We start from the raw sequence: 24,176 nt of genomic DNA, 5'->3' as shown, positions 1-24,176 counted from the left end.
CAGGTGCCCCTGCATTAACCCTTTTGAGGTTAATCTAAATTGAGATTAATCTTGCTGTATGTATTAGGGGCCCATTTCTGTTTATTTACTCAGCAGTATTCCATTGTACCACAATTTGCTTATCTATTGATCCATCGAAGAACATGTGGGGTGGTTTTCAGATTTTGGCAATCATGAATAAAGCTACTAAAAATATTTGCATGCAAGTCTTTGATGAATATAACCTTTAATTTCTCTAGGGTAAACACCTGGTAGTAGAATTTCTGGACCATATGATAAATGCATGTTTGATTTCATAAGAAACTGCCAAACTAGTTTTCAAAGAGTGACTGTACCATTCTGCATTCCCACCAGCAATGTGGGAGATTTCCAGGTGTTCTGCTTCTCTGTACTTGTTGCTGTCAGTATTTTTTATTTTAGCCATCCTCACTGGTGTGTAGGGGTATCTTGTTGTGGGGTTTTGTTTTGTTTTGTTGCCACTGGCTGCTTGGAGTTTATTTTCCACTTGGTGCAAGGCACACAGTTTCAGGGTGTCGGGAAGGCTTGCGTGTGGCTTGGACAGTAAAGCGTGGGATTCTCTCGACTTCCTTTTTTGGTGTTTTGCTATTTTGATACAAAAGAACCCAACAGCTTCTGCACGCTGCAGCCTGCCTAGTCTATAGGAAAGGGAGGGGAGGGGAGGGGAGGGAGGGGGATGAGCCGGGGCCCCCCCTACGAGCCAGGCGCCTCGGAAGCCTGGTGCTGGCGCTCAGGACGGGGCCGGGTCGGCTTGGCCAGGCTGGCGCCCGGGCTGCTTCCTCACGGCTTTTTTTTAAATGTCTCCCCACCTCGGCTTTTCATTCTCTAATAAGCAGCTCCTTCCACAGAGCGGGAGTCTAGCTTTGGTTCTGATTCATCAATTTTTTCTCGTATGGATTGTCCTTTTAACGTCATGTCTAAGAATTCTTTGCCAAATGAAGATTTATCCTTTGTTTTCTTCTAAAAGTTTTATACTTTTGCTAAATAATAAAATTGAACTAAGGAAATCTGGAGATCAAACTGGCTTTATTAAACTATTCATGAGCAGGTATTAAGCCCCAGCTTGGGAACTCAGTCTAAGTGACACCATTTTGGGCCTGTGGTCTTTTTTTAGCAACTATGGTCTTTTTTTTTTTAGCAAACCCAACTTAAATAAAAAGACTAGTCTGGAGAGGGGCCTGGCTGGCTCAGTCAGAAGAGCACATAACTCTTGATGTTGGGGTCATGAGTTCAAACCCCATATGTAGAGATTACGTAAATAAATAGAAACTAAAAATAAAAATGTAGAAAGTAAGAACATGATGATCACTCAGAGCTAGTTCAATTAATTTATGAAATGATTAGAGAAAGAATCTTGCTTTCATTACTTAAATATTAACAACGCTCTGTTAAAAGTAGAGTTTAAACTGAAATAGCAAAGCAATCTCCTGGACCAAGAAACAAACACTTTCAAAGTAAGATCAGCTACTTCCACCCGCAGCCACTTCCTGACCACACATTCTAGACATCTGGGGAGTTCTTAAAACATGCTCTTTCCTGGTCACCACCCCAGAGTGATGAAATCAGAGTATCTGGGGGTGGGGCCTGTGCCTCAGAATATTTTAAGAGCTCCCAGGAGATTCTGACATGCAGCCAGAATTGAGACTATTTCAGGCCTTGAAGACTGGAAATTTCCAGACCCTTTTACATATGAAATTGCTGTAGGAAAGAAGATGCTTCATGTGAGGCCAGCACAGCCCTTGGTAGGGACTAGCCACCAGACAGCTGAGAGCCAGGCTTGAGAAATGGGATCCAGGCTATGGGAGGATAGGGTAGAGGGGAAGATAAAGTAGCAATGCCAGAGAACGTGGGGACACCCCAAATTAGGGAGCCAAGATCCTAAAACATGGCGCGAGCAAGAGGGAGACTGGACAATGTGCCAGACTCAAGGTGATGGGATCTATGCTGATGAGCCTCAGGTGGACCCCGTGACCTCTCTGAGCCTCAGCTCCCGTGTAGAATGGGGATGGTAAGCCATTGCTCTGATCACCCCACCGGGCTGTAAGGCTCAAATGTGAGCAGTCCTCTCTGTTTTCCAGCACTTTTCCATGCAGTTCATTCCAGTAAAAACCCCGCGAGGTAGATGGGGTAAGGAGGAAAGCCAGGCAAACTAGCAAAGTAGCTTGTCAGAAGTCACAGAGCTGGGCTGGGAGTGCCAGAGTCGGAACCAGCTCTTCCTGTCTCCTGGTCGGTACCGTTCTCAGGGCTCTCCAACAGTGATCCTCCTGAACACAGCTCCCAAGGCAAAAAAACCTGAGTTCAAATCCTGCTACCTCCACGAGCTTGGATGTCATGGCTTTGAGCAAATCCAGTGTGTTCCCATGGAGAGATATGGGCAATCATATCAACCCAGCGGGATGGTGGTGAATTTATGAGTCAAAATTACTTAAAATGCCTTGAACTGAGTTGGAACTCAATAAATGGTGGCTCTTTCAGGAAATGTGAGAAATAATAGGCTGCCCCCTCTCCCACGTTGCCAGTGCACCCCCCACCCCGACCCCCACCCCGCCCCAAGCATGAGCACAAGGCATCTCACCTGCGGGGACCGGGGACCGTATCTCAGATGCATAACAAAGTGCTCACCAATGCTTTCCAGCCAGGTGGACTCCCTGCATTCAACAATCTGCTCCACAGAACTGATGACCTCGTCCACACGCCGGGGCTGTTAAGCTGGTTGCTTTAGGATGTGAAGAACTTACTGGGAATCATAGACAGGCACACTCTCGACTCTGGGTGGGGGAGGTTCGGGGTGCAGCACAGGAAAGGGCTGGAAAGGAGGGCAGGTTGCTCCACGCTGCCTGATCAGCATTCTGCACTGTCACCTGCGCTGTTACACTGTCGCCGCAGGTAGGATCCAACATCGTGGAGTGTCCTGCTCTGTTCATTCGATGATTCAGAAAGAGGCAGCTTTTCCTAAGAAGCTTCTCCAGGCCAGGCGCCGCGTGGTTCTTCTGTGTGTCTTCTCATTGCACTTCTTCCCTATCCCAAAGGGGTAAGTATTCCCCTCCCCCTTAGGAAACTGTCTCTCAAGCCTCAGGAAGATGGAGCAGCACCCCCAAGGTCTCTGCTCCGAGGCTGCAGAGCCAGGAGGAAGAAGCAGGGCTCACAGATTAGGAAGGGCCCGCTTTCTCCGTGCAGCCAGGCAGACACTGTACAGGCCATTTCGTAAATAAGTTCTGTTTGGGACACCCAAAAAATGCAGTTCGATTGATGTACAACAAATCACATACTGTAGAGAATAAAGGGTCCAGAGTCTTTTATTTCCAAAGAATTCAAGGTGCTCAATAGGAAGGAACAAAGTATTACAAGTCAGTATGCACGAACACATTCATGCTTCTAAACCCAAGGGATGGGAACACCTGGAAGGCTCAGTGGATGAGCATCTGCCTTCAGCTCAGGGTGTGGTCCCGGGTCCTGGGATCGAGTCCCACGTCAGGCTCCCTGCAGGGAGCCTGCTTCTCCCTCTGCCTGTGTCTCTGCCTTTCTCTCTCTGTCCCTTATGAATAAATGAAATCTTTTAAAAAAAATAAATCCAAGGGATGCTCTTTAAACAGAAAATCTTTCCCAGCCTGCAGGGGCCATATTCCCGTCTCCCACATAGATGGCCCTGTGGTCGTAGCCACTCTGAAAAATCTCAACCAGCTTTCCAGGTCTGCCGTTTGGGAGACCAGGGAGATGCAAACACTTGTCGCAAGAGGAATGCCCAGCCCCGCCATCCCTGTCACAGGATTCCCTTTGTGCAGATGCCAGACACTGGATTCTGGGAAAAATGACCTGCACTCCCATCCCTGAGTCGTGGAAGAGGAGAGAGGGTCCTACGAGAACACATTCATTCAGATGTGTGTTCACATGCCCATGCCTGTATGGCCGTGTTTCTGTACATATGTGGTCATGACACCACATGTCCCAGCACCTTTCTGATGTGTCCTAGCACCCCCGGCCAAGGCAATATTGGGAAGTCCATGTCGAGTCTCTTCCCTCCTTGCAGACGGATCAGCACCCCTCTGCTCATCATCTCCGGCGTCCGAATGCCTTTCTCTCTTGACTGATGTCCTGAGCCAGGGAGCAGGATCTGGTGGGTCACACAGCCGTAGGGGGTAAAGTGGACATCTGCCAGCCAGTCCTCCCAACCACACATCCTGAGGAAGAAGCATCATCAGCCCTTGTTCAGAGGCAGGAACCCAGGCTCCCAGACTGTGATTTGCCCCTCTCTGAGTCCCCAGGTCCCTGGGGTGTCCACCTCCCTCTGCACAAATCATGTCATGCTGGGACTTCCCCTGTGTCTGTTAAAAGGCTGAGCTGGGTCTCCCACTATTGCCCCAGGGCCCTGACTTCCACACCCCGTTTCTTGTCACTATTCCACCCAGGACACCCCAGCTGCAAGAATGAATACCTTTTCTATTCCTCCTCCTTCTATGTTCCTGAGCTGAGAAGAGCATTCCGCATCCCAACCCCTCATTCCTGGTACCCAACCCCAATGAGAGCCATCCTAAGTCCACTATCTCTCTCACACACTCACTTCCCTACACCCTACACCCCCGCAACCTGTGTCCGTTCACCAAGTCCAGTAAACGATAACTCTAAAAGTTTCCCTGAACTTGCCTTCTCGTCCATCTCCCATCCTCTGACTTGGTTCAGGGCATCCCCGTTCCTGCCTTCATGATGCCCATGGCCTCTTCACCAGCACCCCTGCCTCCTGTCCCTTCTCCCCCACATCTGGTCTCCCCAGGACCCACTGTGGTTTTCCCACAGAGCACATCTGGCCTCAGGGCATGGGGCCTGCTCTGTGGGCCACTCACCCTCCCTGCCCTCTGCTCCACAGGCTGCCAGGCTTGCCCTTCTCACCACACAGCTGGCTCTGCCTCTGCTCCCCTGCACACCTGGCTGTCTCTGCCCCCAGTCCCCTTCCCCACCCGCTCCCTTCCTCTTCTCACCCACACCAGAAAGTCCTCTCTGAGAAGCTGCCATCAGGCCCAGCCTGGCTCAGCTGCCCTCTCTGGGTCCCCAGGTCCTGGGGCAGCCACCCCCTCTGCACAGATCATGTTGTGCCGGGACTTCCCCTGCCTGCCTGCACCTCTTCTGGGTTTGGAGCTCCAGTGGGGCGGGATCCTGTGTGGTGCCCCTTGCCTCCTTCCTCTCTGGGAACCAGTGAGGGCCTGGCCTAGAATGGGGGCCAAGGGAATCTCCATGGAAGAGAGGCTGGAGGACCAGCAGGGCTGGGACCCAGGGCCAGGGCCTCCCCTCTCTCAGCCAGGGCACGGCAGGCCCAGAGATGGCAAACACAAGGGGTCTATTCACTTTATCCCTCAACACAGAAGGCCACAGCCAGGGCACTTCAATAGGAGCCAAAATCTGAGCATGTTTCCTATCTGGATGAGAAAGCAGCCAGCTGCCTTGCAGAGCTAGGCCAGATGGCCTTTCATTTTACAGATTATAAGACAAGCCTTCTAGGAATTAGTCCATTTCCTGGAATAATGTACAAAGCCAGCTTGCTCCTTTGAGAGGCACACCACTGACCTGAAACTGAACCTGCCGGGAACTTCAATGACCAAATAGGGGGCTGCTGGGACTGGGTATTTCCCTTCCTGGGCAAGAATAGTCTGGAACCAGAATGGAAAGACTATAGGAGGACGGGGAGGGCCAGAGGTGCTGTTGGGGGAGTGAGAAGCTCCAAGCCCGGGCCAGGAGCAGAGGCGGACAGGGTGGGGATTAGGTCGCCTCCCGGAACCCGAAGACTTCCCCCCATAGACGCTCACTGAGTGTGAGCAAGGCCCAGACAGACACAGCTTCTACAACAAGGACTCAGTTCCCTTTGCATGTCACTCCCCATGCCTCCCCCTCCCAACACGACAGGCATGCAGTCAGTCCCTGTGGACACAGACAGGGGATAGCCACCTGACAAAGACCTCATCTCCCACCCACCCTCCCGGGGAAAGAAGGCTTTCATATAATAATAGGATTTTCACACAGGTTTTCAAAATAGCAGCTGGTGCCCATTCTTCCCAAGACCAGCAAAGCAGACTGAGGGCACCAACCCACTGTAGATTTTCCCTTCTAAGCGAGAGGACTTGGGTAGACTTCATGAAGCGGAGGCTGAGAGAGTCTGGCACCTGCTGGCTTCCTGCCTGACCCTCTAGATGAACTCCAAGAATCTCACTTTGGATTTCATTCTGCCATGCTCAGAGTCGATTACTCACTAACCAAGCGTTGAACACAACCCTGCAGCCCAAGCAGCCGCCGTGATGTACAATCACATGGGGACCCCTCACGCACAGAAGCAGAAGAGAAAGAAGCCCCTGGGCAGCCATCCGTGACCCGAAGGAGGGCTACTTTTGAAGCCAGCACAGCATCCCTGACTCCCACCTGAGGATTTCCTCCGCTTTGCAGTGCTAACAGACAACCCAGAGAACCCAGGGCCTTAGCATAGCAAACACTTGGTTCCGCCCATAACCTGAGGTCTGTGGGGGTCAGCTGAGATTCTTCTGGGCTCCACTGAGTCTGGCTTGTCAAGTTCAGGCGCCACCACCTGGGTTTTATTCTGGTAAGCCTGCTGAGGGAGCGGCCTCTAGCTGGGACACGTCTTCGTCTTCCTCGTGGCAAAAGGCACCAAAGCTAAAGAAACGGAGCCTAACTACGCACTCTGGTTTAAAACGTCTGTTCAGGTGAGGAAACTGACTTGGGTGCTCCTTTGGCCCCTTCGGCCAAAGCAGATCGCATGACCAGGCCTGAAGTCAGTGAGGAGCGTGGACAAGTCACACAGCAATGGCAGGGAGGTATCATCCATTACTGTGAGGGAGCAAAATGGGGGAAAAAAGAATCCAACCTCCCTCAAGGATATTCTTTCCATGGCCATTCAGAAACTGAACTTTCAAGAAGTACTTGGCTACAAAGGACTGGAGAGTGACAGGTGAAAGGCACTGTGTCCACAGCAAAAGCACCAGTAGGATCTAGGTTAGGTTCTTTGGAACCCAAAGTACGTACTGCATTCACTGGAACATCTTTAGGTAAAAGTAACAAAACTAAACTACAGTGGATTCGACAGTGAGGAAATATATCTCACCATCATTTGCTTATCAAGAAATCAAGTGATGGCCGTCCCAGGACTTATCAGAGGGCCCATGGTGGCATCAAATTTTGTTATTCAGATTTCAATCTTGTTTTTCAAATTTCAATCCTTTTAAAATCTACCTTTGTATGGAATGTTCCAATGTGTCCATAGGTTTATCTCTGAATTCTCTATTTTGATCCATTATTTTAGTTTTGAGCTAATATCACCTCTATTATTTCATGGTATATCTTATAGCTTTCCTCTTCCTAGTCATCACTTTTACCTTGCGTATCTGTAAACCTTGATTTTCCTGTATAAAAGGTACAATGGCTTTATCCAGTCTCTCAGATACAATCTAGTTTGGGTTTGGTTGTTACTACATCGAATTTCTTAAATATCAGATAAACACTAACCAAGGCCAAAAGCATTAATAACAATACCTCAGGATGTTTTATGATCGTAAAAGTCTACTTTGGTATCCCCTTTTTACCATCTAGGTTCCCAATTCCTGTGTAACCGATCTGTGCACTAAATCCTACTGTTTCAAATACCAACATCTTTTGTGAATGGCCAGTGACAGGCAGAGCAGATTCTGCATTATGAGCAAGGAACACAGGACACATTTTCATTTCCCACATGGAGCACCCAGGGCTATGTCAGAAGATAACGGTTCTATCAGATCTCTGGAATTCGGCTCCGCTTGGATATCAGTTATAGGAAAAACAGAGATAAATCTGAGCAGCCTGGGGCAGTTCTCTACCTCATTGGACAGGACAGAAAAAGCCCTCCTCACAGATGAGGCCCCTTCCCCACTGTCCCTGTCTGTCAGTGGCTGCTAAGGACTGACAATACCGAGACTGGAAAAGATCCCAATGGGGACACAGGCAAGGGTTTATCCAGGATGTGTGATGCATTGTGTCCCCGGAGTGAGCATGTGTCTAGAGGGTGTGTTTGGCTTACCCTTGTGTTTTCTGTAAACGTGTTTCTGAGTGGAGTACATGTCTCCCTGTACAGATGTGTGTGCTTTACACATACATACACACACACACACACACACACACACACAATGCAAATCAGCTGATATAGAATAAGTTCGATCTGGAATGAATAAAGGTCTCTAGCATTTTATTTCCACAAGGACAAGCTAATTGCTCTCATTAGAACATAATACAGATGTTTGTTTCCATTCTAAATTCATGGCTGGTGTTTAAATAGAAAAATGTGTCCCTGCCTGGAGAAGCTACACCAATGACAGTCCTCTAGTGATCATAGCCAGGGTAATAAATCGCAATCAAGTCTCCAGGCTTTGGGCTGTCTTGGATAAACAGACCAGGGGATAAAGAACAAGGAAGATATATAGACTAAGCCGCAACTTCCCCAAACGGGCTCTGGTATTCCTGGGGTGAACACAGGCAGGGCCAATGGCATAGTTTAAGAGGAGACTGGAGCCCAGGGAAATGCCCTCTGAGAGATGCAGAGTAGAAGGGTTTGCCCAGGTATATGTGTGTGTACCGTGTGTGTACTCAGTTGACTATGCGTGCGGGGGAGGTCTGCTCTCTTTCCGTGCATAGGCGTGGGCAAGCACGTTCAATGAGTCAGAGCATTAGGCATAACCCAGCAGAATTAAGAATTAGCTATTTCCCCTTCCTTCTTTTCAGACTGACCCTCAGGGCCCTAACATGGTCCCCCTGCTCACTGTGTCCCTGGCCACATGACAAGGATTTCCTTCCTCAGATTCCTCTCCAGTCTCAGGACACTCATCACTAGGAGCTGACACTCTGAAAGATTAATGGTACCAGAAAAAGCCTCTCTTCCTCATCCATTAGGTAACTGCAAATCCCAGAACATATTTGGCAGTGGGGAAACGGGTACAGGTTGGAGGGAACCCTGAATTCCCAGAGGAAAATCCTGACGATGGGGTGTATTACACTGTTCCAGAGAGGAGTGATCAATGTTCTCCTCAAGATATTTTTGGCTCCAAGATACAAGATTAAATGAAAAGTTCCTTAAAGGACCCAATTTTGCTTTCTACATACCATTATCTATTAAAGGAATCAGGCTCCTTAGAAAAATAACTGATTTCCAGCATAAGGGACAGGAAAGTAGAAACTGAATGTGGATTATTTTGCTCTGCCAGAATGTAAATGTTATAGGTTGAATCTGTCCCCACAGAATTCATGTGTTGTAGCCCAACCTCTAGCACCGCACAATATATTTGGAGATAGGGTATTTAAGGGGTAATTAAATTAAAATGAGATCATATGTGTGAGTCCTAACCCAACTGGTGTCCTTATAAGAAGAGATTAGGACATAGACACACACAGAGGGGAGATCATATGAAGACTCGGGAAGAAAGCAGCCACCTACAAGCCAAGGGCAGAAGCCTCAGAAGAAACAGACCCTGCTGGCACCTGGACTTGAACCTCTCGCCCCCAGAATCATGAGAAAATAAAATATTCTTACTTAAGCCAGCTAGTCTGTGTTATTTGCCGCGGCAGGCCTAGCAAACTCTATGTTCAAAATATATCAAGAATCAAATCACTTCTTGCTACTTGGTTGTCCGAAATACAACCAGCTGCTCTTGGTTGCTCCCACTTGTACTCCAAAGCCATTCTCAATACAGGAATTAGAGGTAGTCTAGGAATCAGCACAAGTCATGTCACTGTCATGCTCCACCCGCCAGTGGATTCCACTTAATTCAGAACAAAAATCAACACCCTACGCCATGTAGATAGGGCTCGGGTTACCCTTGGCTGTTTTCTCCTGCGACTCAATTCCCAGATCCAGAAACCTTGGCAGACATGTGCAGCCACAGGGCCTTTGCAATGGCTGCTCCGTTCACTTCCTGCCTCCTTGAGTGCGTTGCTCAAAAGTCACTTGTCCAGTGAAGCTGTTCCTTCCTACATAGGAGACCTAAAATTAAAATTGCACCTCCCATCATCTCTATCCCCTTTCTATTCTCCATTTTTCTCAGCATTTGACCATCTAACATAATATCTACCTTATGATACTTCTGTCCATCTCTCCAACAAGAAAGTATGATCCACAGTGGCATAGATTTTTATCAGTGTTGTTCACTGATGGATGTCTGACTTCCTACTGCAGTGCTTGGCACGTGGTAGGACCTCAGTGGGTACCTGGTGGCTACAGGTTTAAGATGAGGTTGCACCATGTGCTGAGCATCGCACGAGTAAGTTATCTCAGTGTTAGACTTCAAGATGACCGCTTGCCCTTGCTCCCTGAGAGAGCAGCCCCAACCTCAACGACCAGCACCACCTCCCTTTTCCCCCAGATGCCTTCCCTCACCTACTCTCCAGTTGTCATGGGAGGTTATGTTCTGATGTCTTACCACCTCGAATGGGAAAGGCCCTAGCAGTATCCATGGCAAAATGAGGTATATATGTGCTTCTCAACTAAGGAGAAAGGGCCTGGGATTGAAAGAAGACATACATGTCACAGGAAGATAAAAAAGTAAATGTTGGGGCACCTGGGTGGCTCAGTGGTTGAGCATCTGCTTTTAGCTCAGGGCGTGATCCCGGGATCCTAGGATCGAATGCCCCCTTGGGGTGTCCACAGGGAGCCTGCCTCTCCCTCTGCCTATGTCTCTGCCTTTGTGTGTGTGTGTGTGTGTGTGTGTGTGTGTGTGTGTGTGTCTCATAAATGAATATATAAAATCTTAAAAGAAAAAAAAAGAAAGAAAAGAAAAAGTAAATATCTGGTAAACAAATTTCCTGGACTACCTAGTGACAGTGGTACATAAAGGACTTTGATCCCACAGACCTTAACTGGGTTCCTCCCTATTTACCATAACTAGTTCATAATACAGTGTGGTTATGTAGGTGGTAGTTATCTTCCTAGAGCAGAACTCCTAATCAATTCTTTTAGGCATTTGTGAGAGAAGTAAAGAACCAAGGGAGACGGCCTCCAGGGGCTGTAAAGCTCTAGTAGGACTAGCTCCATCTTGATTTAATTTTGCCCTGAATATTTCTCCCTCCCTTGTCATTCCACAGTAGACCTGTTTGAACGCTGTAAGCCTGTTGGGGAACTAGCTGACCTTATAGGTTTTGTTTTTTTTAAATTTTTAAATTTCATTTTTAAAAAAGATTTTATTTATTTATTCATGAGAAGAGACACAGAGAAACATAGGCAGAGGGAGCAGCAGTCTCCCTGTGTGGTGCCCTGTGCAGGACTCGATCCCAGGACCCAAGGATCACGACCTGAGCCAAAGGCAGGCACTCAACCACTGAGCCACCCAGGTGGCCCTGTCCTTAGGTTTCATAGGAATCCTCAATTAAGGCAGAACACATTGCACAAACAAACTAATGATCATATTCTTGCACATCACCCCATAAGCACATGATAAGCTAGTAATCAATTCTGCTTAAAATTTCTCAGGAGGGCAGCCCCAGTGGCTCAGCGGTTTAGTGCCACCTTCAGTCCAGAGCGTAATCCTAAAGATCCGGGATCGAGTCCCATGTCGGGCTCCCTGCATGGAGCCTGCTCCTCCCTCTCCTTGGCGTCTCTGGCTGTCTGTGTGTGTGTGTGTGTGTGTCTCTCATTAATAAATAAAATCTTTAAAAAAAAATCTCTCAGGAAACTTGAAGAACCTGACGCTCGATCACTGAAGACATGTGGTGGATTACTCTAGCCCTCGTGGCACTGTAGCTGGTTTCTTTTTTCATTCCTGTTCCCCTTTAAAAGCCCTTCCTGCAGGGAGATGGGACAGTGGTGTTTTAGGACATGAGTCCACCGTCTTCTCAGTGAGCGGGCTTTCTCGAATAAAATCGCTTTCCTTGTCCCAACTCTTTGTCTCCCTCATCATATTGGCCTGTCGTGCAACGAGCGGGTGGGACCCAGGTTCAATCACAAGCCACAGCAATTCTATGTTTTGAGGTAGGTAATCACAGACCTTCCATTTAGAGTGACTGTTCAGTCTCCCTTTAAAAACTGTTTCTCGGGATCCCTGGGTGGCTCATCGGTTTAGTGCCTGCTTTTGGGCCAGGGCGTGATCCTGGAGTCCTGGAATCGGGTCCCACGTCGGGCTCCCTGCATGGAGCCTGCTTCTCCCTCTGCCTGTGTCTCTGCCTCTCTCTCTGTCTCTCATGAGTAAATAAATAAAAAATCTTTAAAAACAAACAAACAAACAAAACTGTTTCTGTGGTGCCTGGGTGGCTCAGTTGGTTAAGCATCTGAGTGTTGGCCTCAGATCAGGTCTTGGTCTCAGGATCCTGAGTTTGAGCCTGGTGCTGGGCTCCACCCTGGGCCTAATGCTTACTTTACTAAGAAAAGTAGCTTTACATAGCATCGAAAAGGAAAGTGAAAGCAAAACTTTCAACTTCAATAAAAGTTGGTGCACAAGCAGCACACAGCAGACAGCACCATGACTGAGGTAAGTGTCCCTGACTTTCTACCTAGGGCTCTCCAGGGGTGGGGGGGCCCCTTCCTATAAAGGCCTCAGTCTGGGTTCCTGGCCTTGGGCACAGTTAACTCCAAAGTTTGGAAAAGCTTCAGAAGGAGGTTCTGGAAGACTCTTTGTAGTTTAAAAGTCCCTCTTTAAAAGCCCCTGCTGGGCTGTGAGGGCTTTGGGTCCAGGGAGCCTCCTCGCTCCATCTGGCTCAGCCGGGGCCCAAGGGCCTCCGGGGGTAGGAGCTGTGGTGGCAGGGGGCTCTGTCTCCTGAGCTGGGAAGCATCTGGGGCGTGGGTGAAGGGCGGGGGGTCCCAGGACTTGGGAGGTGAGTGGATCCCCGCTGGGCCTGGCTCCCTGGCTCCAGATGGACTTCGGCGCCTGCTCAGCTCTGTCCTCCTCTCCCTCTTGCTCCATGGCACTTGGCCTGCCCTGTGAAGTCGGCTTGAATTTCAGCTTTCTGACGCGGACTCCCTTCCTGACCTCTATGGTGTCCAGATTCCCACACAGCCCAGGCAGGCCTAGGCAGGGCTCGGTGGCGGGCGTACAGCTGAAGGGGAACAAGTAGAATTCAGGCAATTCAGGGCAATGAGATCATTCCAGAAGGAGCGGCCTTTGTTGCCTGGGCAACCATCTCCTTATCCAGGCACGGCCCAAGTTCACATTGGATCTGCTGGCAGCTCCTATGCGCGTGGTGTCTGGGCTTGACCTTATCACAGGTGGAATCCAGAGTGCAAAACCCCCTTTTGATTCCAGCGTGGAGGCCACCCTTGGACCAGCCGTGCCCTGGCTGAGAGAGGGGAGGCCCTGGCCCTGGGTCCCAGCCCTGCTGGTCCTCCAGCCTCTCTTCCATGGAGATTCCCTTGGCCCCCATTCTAGGCCAGGCCCTCACTGGTTCCCAGAGAGGAAGGAGGCAAGGGGCACCACACAGGATCCCGCCCCACTGGAGCTCCAAACCCAGAAGAGGTGCAGGCAGGCAGGGAAAGTCCCGGCACAACATGATCTGTGCAGAGGGGGTGGCTGCCCCAGGACCTGGGGACCCAGAGAGGGCAGCTGAGCCAGGCGGGCCTGATGGCAGCTTCTCAGAGAGGACTTTCTGGTGTGGATGAGAAGAGGAAGGGAGCGGGTGGGGAAGGGGACTGGGGGCAGAGACAGCCAGGTGTGCAGGGGAGCAGAGGCAGGAGCCAGCTGTGTGGTGAGAAGGGCAAGCCTGGCAGCCTGTGGAGCAGAGGGCAGGGAGGGTGAGGAGGGCCTGTGAGTGGCCCACAGAGCAGGCCCCATGCCCTGAGGCCAGATGTGCTCTGTGGGAAAGCCACGGTGGGTCCTGGGGAGACCAGATGTGGGGGAGAAGGGACAGGAGGCCAGGATAGGAGTGGGGCCTATGGTCAAGAGGCCTTAGGGTCAGGACACCTTGCTGGCTAAGTCAGAAAAACATGTGACCCTTGATCTCAGGGTCATGAGTTCAAGCCTCACATTGGGTATGGAGATTACTAGAATAAAGTAAAAAAAAAAAAAAAAAAAAAACACAGGAAAAAGAGGGTGAGGGTCTCAGAGACAGGGTTGGGGGCTGCCCTGAAACGAATCACAGTGTGAGAGATGTTTGAGGAGGAGAATTAAGGAGAAACTCCTGGATTCTACATTGGTGGATGGATATTGGCACAAAGAAGAGGGCCGGGGTACACAGGCCCCAGGTCTCCCATGAGGTGGCCTGCAATCAGAGATAGAGGGTTGTGGGCTGAGAGCTGGCTCAGAAAGGGAAGAAATTGAAACATTCTCAAAGCAGAAGCCATGGCAGCCTGGGGGGGAGGGCACAAGCCCTCCATGTGCGTGCTGTGACCGTCCCCATGGGTCCAGATGCTAGCTGGCCCCACAGAGTCTCAGGTTTCCTTAGGATGCTGTCAGCTCCTGCCTCTCAGGTTGCCATCTCCGAGGGTGGGTGTCTTGAGGCTGGCGGGGACAGAGTCCAGGGAGGAACAGGTGCCTGTGTGGCCATGGACAACCAGGGCCAAGAGGTGGGATGAGGACCTGAATGTCAGTCTGAGAAGAGGAGAGAAGGTGGTGACTCCCCTGCCCGACTGCTGACGATGGGTTCGGGGCTCCCAATCTCAGTGAAGGGGTTTTCATGCAGGGAGTCACGTCAACACTCTCAGGAGCAGCCGTGCAATGAACCTGAACGTGCACATTCACATCCTCCTCGGTGTGCCTATGAGTATCCACAACACGCACACACACACACACACAGACACACACACACACAATATGCAACACACACAGATATGCATGTAATCAGAACACAACACACATAGAACACACATGCACAACACGTACATATATATTCATGTGTGCTACTGCACTGCAGCCCATACCACATGTACACAAGCACATACATACATGATAATGTGGGCACACTGAACAAATCCCCACTCTCCTATTCCACAAGGTCCTTTTATCCAGACTTCAGCCCCCAGTTTGGGGAAGCTCTAAAAGTGACAGAAGGCTGAGGACCTCACAGAGGCCAGGAGTTCCCTCCCACTCCAGGCTCTCATCAGGTGATGAACATCAGCAAGGGGGTCCCCAGGCCAAGCTGCAGGGTCCCAGGAGGGCTCTCAACTGTTACCTAGAGGCTTCCTACACCATCTTGGGTTTTTCTGTTGCAGTTTCATCAAGAACCCAGGCCTGGAGACCTGATTGAGATTTTCCGCATTGGCTATGAGCACTGGGCCATCTATGTGGGAGGCGGTTATGTGATCCATCTGACTCCCCCAAGTAAGAGCTGTTGGAAATATAATTTTTCAAAATATTTGTTACCAGATTGAGAATAATTGGAGGAAAGAGCTGAGCAAGGGAAACCAGAGTTGGTTTCTCCCTGAGCAATGCTTGAGCAGATCCTATATCCATATCCCACTGCGTAATTGAGTGGGATCCCATAGATCCAGGGGCAGGGAAGTCAAACAGAATGCCCATTCCACGGACAGGAAGGGAATGAGAAGCCTTTGATTGCTGGGATCCAGCTCATGGGTCACTGGAGGTCACATCTTCAAGATGAAACCCCCAACACCCATATTTTGATTACCCAAATGGACATAATATGTACCTCGAAAGTTAAAAGGTGATGAAGTAATACATGGAAAGTAGCAGTGTGTGAAACACAGTCAATAGTAAAATAAATTTGTTCTCTTCGCGAAATGTATAAGCGCACAAAAATGAACAAATAGTAAATGTTTGACTATCACTGGTCATAATGGCAAAAATTTTAAAGACCTAAGTGTTCAATAATAGGGCTTGGTCAAATAAACGATCTATATTCATGTGACGAAATTACAATGACATTGCCATAAGCAATCATGACATTCACTGACTTGAAAAAGTATTCACAGCTTGTTAAATAAAGATCTAGGAATCCTCCAATCACCTATGTGAAAAGACAAACAGTGACACTCCAGCAGTGTCCTCCTTGCTCCTCTTTTTCATCCTGCCTCTCTTCTCTCCCTGTCTCACCTTCCCCTGCAACCCACCCCCATGACCATGACCATATCTCTGACTCCAGGTGAGTACCCTGGGGCCGGCTCCAGCAGCGTCTTCTCTGTGCTGAGCAACAGAGCCGTGGTGAGACGGGACCGCCTGCAGGATGTGGTGGGGAACTGCCGCTATAGGGTCAACAATCACTTGGACCACAAATACACACCAAGGCCTGTGAATGAGATCATCTACTCTGCAAAGCAGAAGATTGGTCAGGAGATGCCATACAGTCTTCTGAGCAGAAACTGTGAGCATTTTGTCACCAACCTGAGATATGGTGAACCCCACAGCAGGCAGGTAAGGCCCTCTGAGGTGATCCCTCTCCCTCCTGAATGTCTCCTGGGGTGTCTAAGCTGGGCAGCGAAAGGGGAGAATCATTATGACCCACATGCTGGAATCAAGATGTCTGAGCTCAAATCTTCAATCAGATTTTGATCCACTGGGGGTCGTTGGACAGGTCACTCCCTCCCTGGGCCTCAGTTTCCCCACGTGTAGGAGGAGGAGTTGAATGGAGGACCTCGGGAGGCCTGCCAGTCTGACCTTCTAGGATCCTGCAGCTTGAATACCCACCCTAAAGGCAGCTCCTAATGCTCCCAAAGCGTGTTGGGAAAAGTCAGGGCCAAGCCAACCGCATAACAGGTCTCCTAAGGCCCCAGAGAGCCCTCAGCCAAGGGATGCTCAAGGTCATGAGCCTGTGTAAGAGCTCAAGGATATATTTATGGAAGATCTGGGGCTCAGCTCCACTCCCACCTCTTCAGTCTTCCATGTGTTGTCCCCAAAATGCACAGCTAGTTATTGGCAGAGGCAGGATTCCAACCCCAGCTGTCCTTCTCTAGAGTCTGCTCCTTACCGCTGTACAGCAGCAGGCCTAATAATTTAAAGTATCGCATCACTACTGCTCCTAGTTGGGCCATTTATTTAAGAACTCATAAAGAGCACCTCTGTGCTTGGCAGAGCTGGGTGCGGGGGATGCAGTGAGGAACAAGACAAGTGACACAGGTGAGGTCCTTGCTCTTCCCGGAGTCACAGTAGTGACCTAGTTTGGGAGCAGTTCCTGGGCCACCTCACACTTGCTTCAAGGGCTCCCCAATGGCCAGACAGGATGTCAGCCATCCGGGCTTCATCTCCTCGTCCATTCCACTACTATCCCCAGGGACTTGTGTTCTTTAAATACTTGCAGGGCTCCAGGCCCAGGTGATTGGGTGGACAGAGGCTTCTGGATGAGATGAGGGTGAGGATGGGAGGACCAGGCTTGCGGAGGGAAACCAAGAATTTGGAGGTAGTTGGTGATGGGTGGCCTTTAGACCTCCAGGTGACGATGGTGAGTAGCAGTTGGACCTAGGAGTCTGGAGTTGAGAGAGGAGCTGGGGCTGGAGGTAGACGTTTCCATGCTGCAGTTCACAGTGCATAATGAAGTCAAAGTATGCTCCCTTGGCCATGGTGTCCAGAGGTCTCTCCTCAGCTTCTGCCAATCCCCCTCCCTCCCTGGGGGTGTAGCCTAGACAGCAGAGCAGTTCCCAGGTTCAGGAGAGAGCTCTGTTCTCCTAGGAAACCAAGCACAAACCCTCTTCCTTCCCCAGTCTGAGTCAGGAACTAATGAGGTCACCCAGCAAACTCACACAAAAGGATCCCATCAGCCCAGACAAGCCCACCACTAAGAGGTCTTCACCACTAAGAGAATATAGGTCTCCCTGGAAATGGGGCCACGAGGACTCAGCAAGTATCTTCCCTGGGAGAGAACTCTGGGCTGGCAGCTCAGGGGGAAGGAGAATCGGGTGTGGCCTCCAGGCCCTTGGAAGAGAGGGAGAATCTGCCTGTACTTGCTGTGTGTGTGAATGCTGACCGTGGGTTACTCACTTTCAGGTGACAAATGTCCTGATTGGAGGAGGGGCAACCCTGGGAATTGGCTTCATTGCTGTTCTTGGATACTCTCTTTTAAAGCGGCGATCCCAAAACCAGTGACAGCCTGAAGGAGCCACAAATCCTGCATCTGGGCACATCAATGGAGACACCTCACGGCTCTTCTGTCTGCTGGACCCTTGCCCTCAGGCAACCTTGGTTCTGTTTCTCCCCTTCCCTCACTCACTGGCTGAAGGATGGGCTAATTGTATCAAAACCAAAGAATCAATCAGTAAGTGTATCTTAAGAAAGGAATTCCAGGGATCCCTGGGTGGCGCAGCGGTTTGGCGCCTGCCTTTGGCCCAGGGCGCGATCCTGGAGACCCGGGATCGAATCCCACATCGGGCTCCCGGTGCATGGAGCCTGCTTCTCCCTCTGTCTGTGTCTCTGCCTCTCTCTCTCTCTGCGACTATCATAAATAAATAAAAATTAAAAAAAAAAAAGAAAGAAAGGAATTCCATTATATTTTTATAGATTATGAGCAAACAAGGAAGAAAGGAACATTAATTCGGCACCTGTTGGGTTCTCTCAGCAATTTCTAGCTGAGTGACCTTGGGAAGAGCTCTTGACTCTCAGAGCTTGGGTCCCACCTTCTGTGGGATTGGGGTAATGATCCATTTTTCAGTGATGTCATCACTGAGGATTCAGTACGGTCATGTGGAGAGGACACTCCGTGATGTCTGGTGCCTAGCTGGTATCTGATGGGTTGTCTACATCTGTCCACCTAGACTAGCCATTGCTGTCTAGGTAAATTCCTTTTACTATTGGGGTGCCTAAAAACCAAACTCAACAACTGAATTTTGTCCCTCTGTAGCCACAACACCTGGTGCTTGAACCCCTGACCCCACATGTACATTTCCCAACATCTTCCCAAGGACCCCCTTCACTCAGTCCTCCTTTTAGCTTTCTTTGTCAACTCCAAGTCTGGTCCTCATCCTCTGTGAGTACCAGATGGAAATATATTGACTTTCCATGCCTAAATTGCATGGCTTGAAGTTCCCCCTAGTTTGCTGAAAATTAACCACCTCAATTTTGGGGCAGTGAAACTACTCTGTATGAGACTATAATGATGCATAGGCCCCATCACACATTTGTCCAGACCCACAGAATGTACAATGCTGAGAGTGGACCCAAACAGAAACTGTGAACTTTGGGGGATAATGACATGTCCACGTGGGGTCATCAGTTGTAACAACAGTGGATGTTCTGCTGAGGGATGTAGGTAGTGGGGGAGGCTGTGCATGGAGTGAGCACAGGGTGTCCAGGAACTCTCTGTACCTTCTTCTCAACTCTGCTGTGAAGCTACAATGGCTCAAAAAAATAAAGTTTTTAAAACCAATTAGCCACCTCTGAATATCCCTCTGTTACCTTCCAGCAAGCTCTCCAGGAGGTCTCAGAAGTGCCAAGTCCCCATGTTCTTGTGCCTGCTCAGCCTGCCCCTGCCAGCAGCAACCCTACTGAATGGCCGCCCCATGTGACCATCCTCCACGGTGGTCACTACAGCCACTACCTCTCTGGCTTGAGGATGAGGGATGTTGCCCTCCTCCGGGCTGTACCTTCCCAGGCATGTGAAAGCTGGTGGGTCCCTGAATCCCCCAGCATGACAGAAAACAGGCTACAACCAGTCATAAGACTTTCCTGAAAAGTCAAGGCTATCAGAAGGTTGAAGGTTAAAAGAGTGTCTTACACTCGCTACAACCAAAGGGGGCCCTGCTCTGATCCCCAGGCTGAACTATCAGCCTCCATTTGGGGGTTCCAGAAGTGTCCATGCCTGCCTCACGGTGGTCAGAGGGCCACGCTACCCTCCACAAAGGTGGGCACAAATGGAAGGCCCAGAGACGCAAAGGCTTTCTTACTTCTTGTTATCTGTGACTCCCCTTCCTGGAACTCATTTCATGTCAAGATCAATTGTCCCAGCATAATGGTCAGTCCAGGGTATGCGTAGCCGGCACCACCATGTCCCACCCCTGTTTGCAGTCTCACGTATCCCTGTATCTACCCTTGATGGCAGTTCTCACGGTGAGACTTGGAACACTGATCCGTGAGGTTCTTTTACTAATATCCCTCTCTCCGTTAGAACTGCAGGGACCCCAAGAGGTAGTCCTGTCAGAGCTTGTCACACTGGGACCCCAGCATCCATCACAATGCCTGGCTTACTGTGGGTGCTCCATGAAAACTTGTTTGCTTCATACATTTCACTAATACATAGGAAAATACAACGATTATTCTCTGCGATTGTGAGAAAAACCTTGAAATGAAATAAAGTTGCAGCCCTCAATATAAAGTTTAACGCCCACTAGAAGTGTGTTGAGTTGCTGGAAAGTTTTAACATATGCTGGACGAGTTGTAGGCTCCCACCCTCTAGACTGACTTCCATGAATCAAATTCCACTAAAACGTGAAGATATATATAATTAATAAACCATAGTTGACCTGCATGTGAAAAGCTGACAAAATTGTGGCACTACCTCCGGACAACCCTTGGTCTCAGCACAACATTTTTTAGGGCTATAACCTGCTTCAGAGAATATGCATATCCACAGACTGTGTTTCAGTTCAAGGAAAGTTTAATAAGACTGCTGAGTGCTGGAGAAACGAGAACCCTGGAGTCCACGTGGCATGACTCTGATTGTCCCTTGACAGCATTCTGTCACTTTGGTAAGACAGCATCTCTGTCCTCACTCTCAGTTGTGGAACCACTGGCAGGACATAGGGAAGTCCCCCATGCTGCCCCTCCTGCCTCGTGGATGGCTGATGTTTTCCTCTGTGTGCATCCACGAGAATTTTCTAAAGGTGGCTGGGATCTGGAATGGCTGAGACATAGGAGGACAAGGGAACTCTCCGGGCTGCCAGCCAGCTGGATGTACCACAAAGTCATCCTCCAGGGGAATGGCCCTGTGCCGCCCAGGGTGAGGGGACATGCTCAGGAGAGCCCCTTGCAGGGTGATGGCAGTGCTGAGAGCACCCGGCAGCCCTTAGGCAGTCCCTCTGCTGTGGGGAAGGGCCATTGTGCCACTTCACATAGCCGGTCACTAGACAGCTGCCCAGGTTATCACCAGACACTCCCATCTCTCTCTGTAGGGTGTGGGGGTAACGTCCCCTTATTCCCCACCTGTTTCTATCCTCCTATCCTGGTACCTGGAATTTGCCACAGTGAATTCGGTTGTTAGCCTTTGTCTCTCAGACAACATGTGCTTTCAATCTCTTCTGAAGCTGTTGGTGTCTTAGTACAAAGTAGTCCTGTGGTGGCTTTCAGGACCTGGAAGGACCTGGAAGGACCTGGAAGAACTGGGACTTAGCAAGGGCTAAGTCTTGGTGTAAGGATATGTGTGAGGGTTGTGTAGCCTGGGACCAGGGCTGTTGTGGGGGAGGGAGGGTGTTCTTTGAAATGCATGGTCAGGGTGGGGAGGCAGTAGGGAGTCAGGAAAGAGGGATGCTAAAGAGAGAGGCAGAGGACTTGAAGATGAGCTCCCCAGTCCCCCCCCCCACCCGCCCAGAACCCCTTGCATCCTACATGGCAGGAATGTCAGTCAGTCTTGTTCTGGGGGCTTCAGGAAGGCAAGGGAGTCAGAGGGCTCTGTGTCCACCCTTGGGGAGAGGCTGGTCGGGAAAGGAGGCAGGAGACCAGGATTGTGAGGATCTCCTCAGCCCTTCCCCTCGGCCAGACCCTCACCGCAAATGTTGGCACCTCCAGCTGCTCTCTCCATACCCTCTCTGTTTGCTTTGCTCTCTGGGCAGCTCTAGTGGACCTCCTTCCTTGAGGCTTTTCCAGAAAAGGGTCATCCTCAGTCCCTATGCACATTCTCCTGTTGCCTGAAAGACAAGAGAGGCTAGATTCCTCGCCAAGAACCCCCCCAGGGACAGCTGACCTTCGAATAGGAAAACTACAGCGGGCGGGGGGGGGGGGGGGGGGCAGTAGGCTGGCACTCTGCCTGAAAGACATCGGCTACGTAACTATCTTCATTTCTGATCTCCAGGTATGGTCTAACTTGCACACTGAGTATTGGAAATGGTTTATCCTTGGAAAAATTAAAGACGTGATCATGAGCCTAATAGGAGAGAGATGATGTCTCATTGGTGACGGGACTGCTTCCCATGACCCTCCCCGCCCTTGCAGGAGCACAGTGCGGGAGAGAAGCCCGGAGCCTGTTTCTTTAGGAATGGCCCCTGAACCTTGATGCCCAAACTGCTAGGACAGAGCGCAGTCCTAGCAGTCCTAGTCCCCACTCTGCTCTCAGGGCAGGCTGGTGACTGGCTCTGTGGCTCCTTGGTGAACACTCGTTCCATAAATGCCTACGTGTGCCATGGAATTTGGTCTGAGATTTGCTTTCATCATAAGCTGAGGGTGAGGTCTGGGGAAGCAGCTAGCTAACAGGAAGGCATTCAGACATTTCCATGGTCACCAGGGGGGGCTAATTGAAACCTAAGAGCTGTGCAGGCAGGTGACAGCTCAGCTGATGTGCCACAGTGGGAGCCAGGGTACCGCTCCCAGAACTGCTGGTGTGGCCACAGCAGGCCCCTCACAGGTGCCAGGGTCCCTTCCCTTTCTTCACAGGGTAGGCCCTCCCCAGAGACTCAGGGGTCTGGCCAGGTAAGGGGTGGGGGTGGAGGGACAGAGCCCTCTTGCTTCTCCCTCGATGTTCCTGATGCCTTCTAATGAAATGGGCATTTGAGACATGACAAAAATAGAGTTAGAATCAAATATTACATTTTCCAAAGAGCAGCAATAGGTTGGGAAATCACATCTTATGAATGATCTGGGAGCTCCAGCCTCTGATTGCAGTCAAGGAAGATCCCCTGGGTCCAGACCCAGGCTTCCAGCAAGGTCTTGAGGGGCCCAGATTGGCACCGGCTCCACCCGCCCCCCCACCCCGAGCTGCCCTGTAATCAGGGGTGCCAGCCTGGCCTGTCACCCTCACATCCCTCCCAGGGAAACTTACTCTGGGGCCAAGTGTGAGCCGTCCCTCGGGGGCTCCTGACAGCCCCTGACCCAACGGCGGCCTATCGGAAGTCTGAGCTGGTGCGGCACTGAGTCATCCACACCCTAGGGACTGGACGTGGGGGCCCGAGGTTCCCCGGAAGCTGGGAGAGGCGGTGCTGAGATGACGGGAGAGGAGGGGCCGCAGGAGAGGTGCAATGTCAGAGACTCGGGGCCAGGGCAAGCCTTCGTGGAGAGGAGGCAGGAGCGCTGGGGGTAGAAGGGCCGGGGGCGGGGGGGAGGATGATAAAGGCAGAGAGAGAGAGACCAATCATTCGTGGAAGGAAGACAAGCAGGCAGGAAGGGGACGATGGGACACCTTCCCTCACTGAGGTGGCCTCATGCTCGTGGCCCAGAACTCGTAGACATGGTTCAAGCCACTGAGGTCCCAGGCCCTGGCAGGCCCATGGTTCCCGTTCTTAGGCATCACAGGTGTGTCTCCCCTCCCCTTGGTGTATCCTCACACTGTGGAGAACACAGGCCTCCAGGGGCACCTTCTGGCTCAGTGGGTCAGGCTCCCACTCTTGGTTTCCACTCAGGTCATGACCTCAGGGTGGTGAGATTGAGCCCCAGCCCCACTTTAGGCTATGACTGAATGTGCAGCCTGCTTAGGATTCTCTCTCCTTCATCTACTTCCCACTCCCTTCCCACGACCACCCCCGCCTCCGGTGTACAGGTTCTCTCTCTCTCTCTCTCTCTCTCTCTCTCTCTCTCTCTCAATAAAAATAAGAATACTAGCCTCCAAGAAGAAACCAGAGGAAAGTGGGAATGGCCAGGGTACATCTCAGTGGAGCTGGAGCCTGTATGCACCTGCTCGGGCTACTGTAAGGACAGACCACGGACCAGGAGCTTAAAGCACAGACGTTGGTTTCTCACGACTCTGGCTACTGAAAAATTCAAGATCAAGGTGATGACAGATTCAGTTCCTGGTTGAAACTTCTCGGGTTGCAAATGGTCCGCTTCTCACTGTGTCCTCACATGGAGGTGAAAAAGAACTCTGGTCTCTCTTCTTCTTCGAAGGCGGCTAATCCCTCAAGGGTGGGGGGCATTCCCATCACCTCATCTGTTCCTACTCACCTCCCAAAGCCCTCTCACCTCCAGGAACCATCACATTAGGCCTTCAGCATGAATTTTAGGGGCACACAACCCTTCAATCTATAATGGAGCCAACTATGCCTTTAAAAGAATTTAAAGGAGATTTGATTTTTTTTTAAGATTTTATTTACTTATTCATGAGAGGCACAGAGAGGGAGAGAGAGAGGCAGAGACACA

General features: G+C 50.4%; 1 protein-coding gene and 1 long non-coding RNA gene across 3 annotated transcripts; one reads left to right on the top strand and one right to left on the bottom strand.

Annotated features, from left to right (window-relative positions):
* Positions 1–2,597: 2,597 nt before the first annotated feature.
* LOC111091009 lies at positions 2,598–12,154 on the bottom strand. 2 transcript variants are annotated; one of them, XR_005373655.1, is made up of 4 exons: positions 12,015–12,154; positions 9,853–10,005; positions 3,971–4,196; positions 2,598–3,553 (listed from the first exon to the last, which is right to left on the bottom strand). It is a non-coding gene; the product is annotated as an uncharacterized LOC111091009 (long non-coding RNA). The 2 variants fall into 2 exon arrangements; XR_005373654.1 differs by having other exon boundaries at positions 2,598–4,196.
* A 221-nt stretch (positions 12,155–12,375) lies between these two features.
* PLAAT4 (phospholipase A and acyltransferase 4) lies at positions 12,376–18,182 on the top strand. The gene is made up of 4 exons (XM_038564195.1): positions 12,376–12,494; positions 15,167–15,275; positions 16,057–16,325; positions 17,892–18,182. Exons 1-4 carry the CDS (start codon positions 12,486–12,488, stop codon positions 17,988–17,990), a joined length of 486 nt encoding a protein of 161 aa, XP_038420123.1. The 5' UTR covers positions 12,376–12,485; the 3' UTR covers positions 17,991–18,182.
* The last annotated feature ends 5,994 nt before the right edge of the window (positions 18,183–24,176 follow it).

Source organism: Canis lupus, chromosome 18 (assembly GCF_011100685.1).
Source record: "Canis lupus familiaris isolate Mischka breed German Shepherd chromosome 18, alternate assembly UU_Cfam_GSD_1.0, whole genome shotgun sequence".
NCBI classification, from domain to species: domain Eukaryota; kingdom Metazoa; phylum Chordata; class Mammalia; order Carnivora; family Canidae; genus Canis; species Canis lupus.
This window is presented reverse-complemented; position numbering and strand designations above follow the sequence as displayed.